General features: G+C 38.7%; 1 protein-coding gene across 1 annotated transcript; it reads right to left on the bottom strand.

Annotated features, from left to right (window-relative positions):
* Nucleotides 1–8,460: 8,460 nt before the first annotated feature.
* Nucleotides 8,461–10,278, bottom strand: LOC129235488 (membrane-bound alkaline phosphatase-like). Its single transcript, XM_054869355.1, has 2 exons — nucleotides 9,037–10,278; nucleotides 8,461–8,967 (listed from the first exon to the last, which is right to left on the bottom strand). Exons 1-2 carry the CDS (start codon nucleotides 10,264–10,266, stop codon nucleotides 8,617–8,619), a joined length of 1,581 nt encoding a protein of 526 aa, XP_054725330.1. The 5' UTR covers nucleotides 10,267–10,278; the 3' UTR covers nucleotides 8,461–8,616.

Here is a 10,278-nt window from a genome sequence, read left to right as displayed (position 1 = left end):
GGTGCACGGTGTGTGAGTGAAAAATCAACTGGCGCATCCACAGTTTGGACTTTACTTAAGTACAACCTTTAATTTGTATTCAAGTCTGACGATAAGACAGGCACGTGAAAAATTCATGCTGATTTATTGGGTTGATATCGAAGTAGCTGAACCGGTGGGCGGGGTAAGCGTATGAATCGACAATAAACGAGATTTTCAGGTGACTCGCAAGAGGGAGGACGTTGCTGGTTTTGGTTTCTTTCCCATAAACAGCTTCTATCAGTACATAAACTGTTATTAATTGGAGTCTTATCAGAATGTCTAAAAATTGCACACAAATTGGCTGGATGTTATCTGTTCAATATAAATGCGGGGTATATGAAGAAACTACAGCATGTTTTGAAGCAAATAAAATTGTAAATGCCTGTGCACGTTTTTAGATGCCTCAATAAAAAACACACACATTGACAAGTCATATATCGCCAAAATCAAGAGCAAGTTCTTAGCCCTGAAAAGCTGTCTGCTCGAAAAAAGCTCAAAGCTTAGCCGAAAAAAGGTTTATCTCTTCAAATCTGATTTCAAGGCAAAAAGCTTCCACGGGCGCTAATCAAATTAGAGAGTGAAATTTTGTTTTATCTATCAGGTGGATACTTCTGCGAGCAAATCATGAGCATACGCTGGGTTTTTTTACGGTGGGGCGATACATTTTACTGTTTATATACTTATCGGATTCATTGAAACGTTTGGAAATGAAAATACAAAAAAAGAAAAAATATTTGTTTTGAGAAATTAGGTAATAATTTTTTTTTTCTCCAAGAAGTAAGTTTATTGTGAAAAAAATGTATCGCACGGTCATTCGTGCTAAAAGTAGTTACTTGATTGTGATGAAACGCAAAATGCCACAATGAGGCATTGCGCCCTGTAGCAGCGAAAAAATCATATTCTGGAAGTGCTTTTACAGTGGAACAATAAAATAAATCAAAATTGTGAGAAAGTTTACTTATTGTACACAAATGTACATACATACATTGAAGATAGAGTAAAAAGCGCGACAATAGCACTTTACTCTTGTAAACAGCTGATAGGACTAAGTTGGGGTCTTTCTCCATCTATCGTATATTGGCTTTACACAGCGATTGTAAGACCAATCCTAACATGCGGTATACTGGTATGGTGGCCGGCTTTAGATAAGATATATATTAAGAAAAACCATGTTTCATGTAAAGGGTGTTTTTTTAGAGGTTAGGGTTTCAAGATGAAATAAAACGTATATAATTTAATGTTATGGCCAAGAATTTAGCTTCATTATAAAGATAAGGGTTTGCCATTATGTTTTAAAAATGATTTCGGGCAAGTTTCGAATAAATTCCAGCCGAGAGGCCCAATTTTCGACCACTTTTTGCAGCAATTGGGGCCGTATGTCAGCAATAACGCGCCGAATATTCTCTTCCAAGACGTCAATCGTCTCGGGCTTATCTGCGTAGACAAGCGACTTCACATAGCCCTACAAGAAATAGTCCAGCGGTGTTATATCGCACGATCTTGGAGGCCACGCCACAGGTCCACGGCGCGAGATAATACGCTCACCAAAAGTTTCCTTCAATAAATCGATTGTTGCGTTGGCTGTATGGCATGTAGCGCCGTCTTGTTGGAACCAAAGGTCGTCCACATCAACATCGTCCAATTCAGGCACGAAAAAGTCATTAATCATGGCTCTCTAGCGCTCTCCATTGACTGTAACATGCCGGCTTCATTTTTAAAGAAATATGGACCAATAATTCCCTCTGCCCATAGAGCACACCAAACAGTGACTTTTTGAGGATGTAACGGCGTCTCAGCAATGGCTTGTGGATTATGTTCACTCCAAATGCGACAATTTTGCTTATTGACATACCCATTCAACCAAAAGTGAGCTTCATCGCTGAACAAAATTTTCTTCGATGCGTCGCGCGAACCGAACCATTATTTTCGTAATACATTTGCACGATTTGCAAACGTTGTTCAGGTGTAAGTCTATTCATTATGAAATGGCAAACCAAACTGAGCATAAATCAAGTGACAGCTGTCAAAAAGACCATCTACGAAAAAAGTAGTGCCAACTTGAAAACCTAACCTCTAAAAAAACACCCTTTACTTCACCCACAGAGGCACCAAGTATTATGCTCAACCTATTATACATATATATAATTGGCGGTTACATTCTTTTTGGATGTTTGGCCGAGCTTCTCCTCCTAATTGTTGCGTGCGTATTGATGTTGCTCCACAAATGGAGAGACATACAGTTTCAGGCCGACTCCGAACAGCAGAGATTTTTTATGAGGAGCTTTTTCATGGCAGAAATACACTCAGAGATTTGTACTTACCTGCCGAGGTGCGACCGCTCTTAGAAACAATCTTTTCTTAACTTTGGTCTTTCACCGAGATTCTCTCTGAACCCATTCGGCTACGGCGGCCTATTACCAGTAGAGAAATTCGGCAAGCAAACAGATGCCAAGACAACTCTCAGAAATCGAACTCGAGAAGAAATCGGTCTACTCAGAACGAACCAGAGAGAACACTCTTCAATTTTAGAAAAAATACTCTGCAATTCTGGTACAACGGATTTCCGTGGTCAAAGTATTTCCTTCCAAAGAGGAATGAGATAATGGGATTATTGTTAGAGAAAATGATATAAACATCTATACATATTACCCATACTGGACAATGGGGTAGGTGATGGGGTTTACTCTGATAAACTCGGAGTTATCCAATCATTTCGCCTGCCTGATCATTGCACCAGGCGGAAGTCACTGCCATAAAAGAGCGACCGTAAGGTAATAAAAACGAGAGTATTATCCACAAATGAAGTCTTCATATACTCGGGAGTCAAACAGCAATTAAAGCGCTAGAATCTAAAATACACTCACCAAGAGCAGTTATAGAATGTTTTAAACTTCTAAATTATGTATCCAAATACTACAAAGTACACCTTATTTGGGTGCTAGGCCACAGGAATATAGCAGGGAACTGCAAGGCAGATTAACTTGCTCGAATCGGTACAACGCTTGATCTCTAAGGGGATAAGACGCTGATACCTATGTCTATAGCCACTTGTGAACTACATACCTATAGATAAGGAAACCATCAAGAAGGTAAATATGCAAGTTGGCAAAACCTCACAACATGCGAACTAAGCAGACAGACATGACTAATATGGAACACCGGTCGATCAAAAAGCTTGTTAAGGTTTATAAGAGAAGCTATAAAAAAAATGATAGGGATATTAACTGGTCATTGTTTAATCGGCAGCCACGCTAGAAGGTTAGGCCTCCGGTACTTTGATTTCTGTCGAAGCTGTCTTAACACAAAAGAAGAGGAAACAGTTAGACACCTTTCATATGAGCGTGAAAGCTTTGCTATAAAGAGACTCCGCACTCTTGATACGGCATTTTTAACTGATGTAGCGGACGTAGCGCATGTGAAACTAACGAAGCTTTGCTCGTTTATTAAAGCTACTGGTTTGAAGAGAAACCCATAGTGTAAGGATAAGTTCCAGTGGTATCATAATGGACCTACCTACCTATACATATGTCATAAAAATATAATTTTTCCGTTCAAAGTAATGTAACAGAATTAGTCTTCTGTTCTACTGGGAGTTTTGTTTATTTTTTTTATGTGTGGCTGGACCCGTCTGCATTTTAAGCTTCAACTAAAGAAGTACGTATCATTTCTTCAGCTTTTGCAAAAACCAAAAATTCTGTAAAAAAAGTTAAAAATTAAAAACAAAAAAAATTTTTGTTAAAATTTTTTATTAGAAAACTGTGCGATACATACCCGAAAGGGTCCACGTCGTGACAATTTTTGATTATATGCAGCCATGGACAGAGAAATAGCACACTTCTAATTTTAAAATGTTTATTACTGTAATTTTTTTATACACTGGCGTTGTTCAATTATTTGGTCACGTGTTGTTAGTCATATCAATGCTCTCTTGATCCCGTTCGAAATTTACCGTTACCGATTCGTATCTTTTTTTTAATCAGGTTTTTATTGGTATATTGCACATTCACCTTGGACAAAGAAATAGCACATTTTCAGTTTTGTTTCTGCATTCATTCTTAAATTAAATATTAATCAGTCAATTTGTTGAAGTATTTCGTGTATTTTGTGCAAATGATAAAATATAACAATTTTTTTTAAATATGGGTCGTGGCGTACATTGCACTCTTGAAAAAAGAAAACTTATTTGGAATCTTTTTGAAAAAGGCACCAACAAATCGAAAATTGCCGAATTACTAGATTGTTCTAGAAAAATGGTGCATAGTGATATTAAATTGATCCAAGCAGACAAAAGTTATTTGCTAAACAAAAAAATAAGGAAGTCTCCGCCACGTAAAACCACGCCAAGAATAGATAAAATTATTGTACGGAAATGTAAAGCCGATCCTTTTAAGTCCTCAAATGCCATAATGACGGAAGTTAATGAAAAGCACAACTTTGATGTGTCCAGTAGACTGGTTAGAAGACGTTTGAATGAAGCGAATTTGTATGGAAGAACCAGCAGGAAGGAACCACTTCTTACAAAAAAAAAAAAAATATATCAAAGCGCGGTTGACATTTGCAAAGCTGCATCAAAGTAGGATGTTCATTTTTGGTAAATAGTACTATGGAGCGATGAAACTAAGATTAATAGGATCGGACGTGATGGAAAATCATTCGTTCATCGCCCAAAAAACCAAGCGTACAACTCAAGGTACATTAAGAAAACAGTTAAGCGTGGAGGAAGTGTTATGGCTTGGGGTGCGTTTTCGTGGTATGGCGTTGGTCCATTGGTGCGAATTAATGGCAAAATGCACACAAACTATTTATTTAGATATACTTAAAAGTACAATGGAGCCATTTGCTTTTGAAAATATGTCCGTAAATTGGATATTCATGCGGGATAATGATCCTAAACATTTATCAAAGGTGGTGAAAGAGAGGTTCAATAAAGAACGTGTAGAAGTTTTGAGTTGGCCGACTCAAATCCCCGATCTTAATGCTATAGAAAATCTTTGGAATGATGTTAAGGTTAAGATCGGGGGAAAAATTTTCAAAACTGCCGATGAATTATGGGAAGGAATCAAAAAAGAGTGGAATTCGATCCCGGTGAGCAAATGCAGGGCATTAGTGGAGAGTATGTCCCGAAGATGTGATGCAACTATAAAAAGTTGTGGCCAATCAACTAAATATTGAGGTAACTTATGAATCTGATGCGATTCTATACATTTTTTAATTAAAATTTCAATATAATTACAGCGTGTGCTATTTAAGTGTCCAGCTGATATAGTCGCATTGTAACAATAATGATTAGAAAGGAATAAGCGCACGGACAAACATTTGTTTTTTGAAATTAAATTTTATGTTATAAATAAATTTAATTTAAGTTTGAGGTGAAGTTAGTCTTGTGTGCTATTTCTCTGTCCATGGCTGTACCTATTTATTTTTTAACTTGAATTGTTTTTTTTTAAATATAGTTTATTTTACAAAGGGGCGCAAAATTATCCACCCTATAGATTTCCATCCCTCAAAATAGTTTTGTTTTTAGTAAATAACTATTCAAAAACAAAACTGGATGACTAATTTTGCATCAACGTGTATAACAAAATCAAAGTTAAAAATTTTGAATCCGAATTAAAAAAAAAGAAAATTGGGTACGCAGTTCTATACCCAATTAAATTTTAGTTGCAAGTTTGAAGTCGCTGAAATTTGTTGATTTTTGATAATTTTTTTCCCGCGAGATGTTTCGCATTTTCTCCGTATGAACAAAAAATGCCGTTATATGGAGAAAATTTTCAACACATTCAGCTGAAAAAATTATGAAAAATCTCTTTGTGATGTAAAAATGTAATGTACGAGTACAAAAAATTGCTTACCTGAAATTTTTCTAAAATTTCTGATCAAAAAAATAAGACATTTTTTTGAAATTTTTTTTTAAATTTGTTATTTAAGTTTAAGTATCACAGATATATTTCTAGGAGAATAAATTATACTTACCGTTATAAAAAACTAGCTATTACCCGGGACGTTGCCGTCACAGTAAAACTAATTTGATTAAAAGAATTATTTTGTTTAGTACACTCATGAAAAATAAGTCGTGTATTCTCTTTAAAAGAACTTTTCTTAATAAACTTCGCTCAAAACTTTGCAACAGAAAACAAAATGCTATTATGAAAATTGCTATGTTCCTTCAGTTTTTCCGGTTTGTAGATATAGATATTTCTGTGTTCTCTTATTACCCTAACGTAATATACATATTTTTTACCTTGTTCACTCAAGACTGAGTCTTGCGTCGGTTTCGACAATCTGTTCTTACTGCTTCGAGCGCCATCTATGTCTCAAATTTTTCTGGCAGAAGGATCGCACAGATGGTTGCGGAGTTCACTAAATTTCATGTGTCTGCGCTATTACCGCGGTCGCCCGCTTCCTCTTGCTGGCGCCACTGATGCAATGTTTAACTGTGTGTTTTTCTTTGTTTTTTTTTTTTTGCTTGTTTTAGCAGCCACAATGCAAATAATGCGCTAATTAATGTGCGGAATGGAAGTTTTTTTTTCGAAACAGAGAAAAGTTAATTTGGAAAAGTGCGAGGGTGGTGATTTACATGGGATTCGAACCCACAACCTCTGGGATGGCAGGCTAGTGCACTTACGCTAGTTTACCGAGGCCGCTGGAACGTAATATTACTTGCCGTGAAATTTGGAAAACCCTCGATATCAGTGTCCAGGTCGAAACTATTATTGTTGGCTTACATTTTTCCAGTAATTACTATTTGTTTGTTGTGTTCCCTTTACCAATTTCCGATCACTTTTTGGTAATATGAAGACATCGATATTGAATGGTTACGAAATGTTGCAATATTTCACAATTGCCACGCCTTTTTTATCGACCCCGCCTACTTTTCGTAATTATTAAGGCATTGCTATATTACGAATCTGTGCCAAATGCCATTAATATACCATAAATGGTTTCGAAACTATGCAATGTTAAAAACTCGACATATGGGAGGTGCCATGCCCCCTTTACCAATATCGTCTGCCTTTGTGCGTTGTTAAATTACCGATATTTATAAAGCTATGCGAAATCATAATACTCTCCATAAATGGTTTCGAAACTATAGCAAAATAAGGAATTGGTTTATATGGGGGCTGCCACGCCTCTTTTACAAATGCCGCCCACTTTTACGAATGGTTAAGGTAATCATATTTTATGTCCTTGTGGCAACTAGTTCCACATGGTTCCGAAATTAAGTAATATTTTTTTGTCCTAATGGAAAGGTTCGGAAAGTATGTTATATAAAACAATTGGTTTATATGGAAGGTGCCCCGCCCCTCTTTTTTAAATTAATTCTACTATACCTATATCCTTCCGGCAATTGCAGTCATTAAGCTGACGAAGTTTCATTTTAATCCGATGATTGGTCTGGCAGCTTTTAAAATACGTACAAACAACCAAATATTAATTTTTATATATAAGACAATTGAAATTAAAAAATAAGGAAGTAAGTAATAACGCTTCGCACTTTTTCTGGGGTTGTGGCGTCAAGTTTTGAGATTTGTTCGTATTTACCTTCTTTTAAGTAGTCCCACATGAAAAAGTTCGGCGCTAGTTAAATCAGGAGAGCGAAAAGGCGAGTCAAAATAACCATTTTTGGAGAGAGAGCATACAGCTTTATTCCAGGTGTGGCGGGTTATCCAGAGGCAATAAACCTGCATGTATACGGAAGGTTTATGCTGTTACAACCAAAACTAAAACAAGAACCCAAGATGTTCGCACAGACCTCGCCACGAACAGCCTTCATGTTCTCCAAATTCCGCGAGGCCTAGCACCGAGGATCGGGCTACACTGTTGAAACATTTCCACAACACATGCATTTCTGTACAAGAGACTTTATTGATATTCAAAATTCTTGGGCTCCCAAAGTATCTGAGCCAAATACGCTGAGAGCGGTCTAACGATCTGCTCTTGGCCACACCTGCTGAATTTTTTTCAACATGGGATTCAACTTTACAAATTGTTGTCAGTAGCATTGGCATCTTTCAGCTGGCAGAACAGGTACGAGACCGATTAAAAAAATGATTAAATTTATCATCATAGCAATTACAGCTCGAGGTGAGTCTGTGTTTCCTTCACAATCGCGCTCCATACGATTCGGTGCCTTGCGTTGCTTCTCTAAGCACTTATAAGGCGAACATCTTTAGATTCCACCACCTGCATAGTAATTTATTTTTGGGAAGTTTCAGGTAAGCAAAATACTTTTCATGAGCGGGTTATATTCTACCATTCCTGCCGTCTTTGTCGACGAAGGTTTAAAAGCAGCTTGTTTCTATCGATGCTGTCAAAAACTTTTTTAAAATCCACAAATAGGCAGTGAATGTCAGGTCTTCCGGTTTGATAAGTATGTATAAAATTGGTAAATACAATGATGACAGGTTTTTCATTACAAACAGAGAAAATATAGCTTTATTTGAATTTGAAACCAGTAATACACTGTCCAGCGCTTCCCCTACTATTATCACTACAAAAGTAATATTAAATGGCATTAAAAATATTTTTTTAAAAGTACAATAATTCTCTTATTTTAATTCAAAACGTAACCATTTCTATTGCAAAGTGTGTAAACTACTTTTCCGCATTCGAACAAGTGGTTAGGCCGTCCGATAAGCACGAGGCGTAAGCCATCAAATGTGGAATGGTGTTTTGCTCATAAGTGCCAGTAAACAAGTGAGACCAGGGACCTGAAGCGAATACAGCCACATCATCACCCCCATGCGTCTCCGAGTCAAGTGGTGCGGTAGCGGGAAACGCGTCGTATATATCGCCTGTTATGAGTGTTGTTGGATCGCGGCGCACCTTATTCACGACGTCATAGAATGTCTCATAACCCGGACCATTTGCATAGCTCAAAGTCATGTACGGTATTTTGTCTACGGGATTTGCGGGTGTGCGTGCAAAGATGTCATTGCCACGGTACTGTAAACGCAAGAAAAAACTGGTTAGTTCAAGTCATTTCAATGCTTAATATTATAATTTTCTACTCACTGGATAGCCGGAATAGCTGAATGAATGCGAATGATCGGCTGTTACCACAATCAAGGTGTCCTCTTCGTTGGTCAAATCGCGTGCCGCCTGTATGGCTTTTGAGAACTCAACCACCTCGTCGAGCGCAATGCGTGCCATATTGTCATGGTGCGCTGTATCGATGCGTCCACCTTCGATGAAAATGAAGTAGCCCTGCTCGTTGCGACTCAAAAACTCAATCGCTTTGCGTGTCATCTCCTCCAGTGTGGGCTGCACTGAGCTTTCGTCAGTTTCCAAGTGATATTTCAAGTGGCTATCAGCAAAAATACCCAATACACGCTCTACATTGGTGAAGTTCAAGTTATTAAGTTCAGCGCGCGATTCAACGTACGCATTCTGTGCGCTTAGCTCTTGGTATTGCTCGATCAGATTTAGCCCATCGCTGCGGGTGCCGTTCTCATAAATTTTGGGGTCTACAAAATGTCGCTTGCCACCGCCCATCATAAGTGAAAGCTTGCTGCCCACTTCACCGTGTATTAGCTGATATGCTATGTCCTTTACGTTGGTGTTGTCGCCACAGGACTGTTTCACCTCACTGTCATCTTCCCAATCGCGTTCGGCAATGTGAGCATAGACGCCCGCAGGTGAAGCGTGCGTAATTCTTGTGGTCGTCACAACACCAGCCGACTTTCCGGCATCCATTGCCCATTTGGCGATCGAGTAGACGTGCGTGCTGGTGTTCAACATAGCTTCACAGTCTTCGCGCTCTACCTGACCGCTCACACCAATTGTGCCCTCCATGGCTTTGACGCCGCACAAGTAGGCGGTGGCGGTATTCGCAGAGTCGGGTACAATGCGATCGATTGCGTATGTCTTCGATAGACCTGTGTATGGAAACTTCTCGAAGGAGAAGTACTGCTCCTCACCACCGATAAGGTTTCGTGCTGCGGAGTGTGTGGTAATGCCCATGCCATCGCCCAAGAATAAAATCACATTCTTTGCCTTGTTGGTATTTCGTTTTTCAGCGAGCTTAGCCTTGATGAATTCTTTACCCTGATTGCGCCAGTAATCGTTGGTGTCATCGCCATCAAATTTGCGTGCAAATACACGACCGGTGGGCTCTTCAAGGTCCGGATGCATGCGACTGTCACGACATTCCTCATCGTCACGTGCGCAAGGCGGCAGCGCCTGTGCCGCGAGAAGAATACAAACGACAGTTGCGTAGAAAAGTGCGCGTCTCGTATGCGACATGGTGTGCAGTGG

Source organism: Anastrepha obliqua, chromosome 1 (genome assembly GCF_027943255.1).
Source record: "Anastrepha obliqua isolate idAnaObli1 chromosome 1, idAnaObli1_1.0, whole genome shotgun sequence".
NCBI lineage: Eukaryota > Metazoa > Arthropoda > Insecta > Diptera > Tephritidae > Anastrepha > Anastrepha obliqua.
This window is presented reverse-complemented; position numbering and strand designations above follow the sequence as displayed.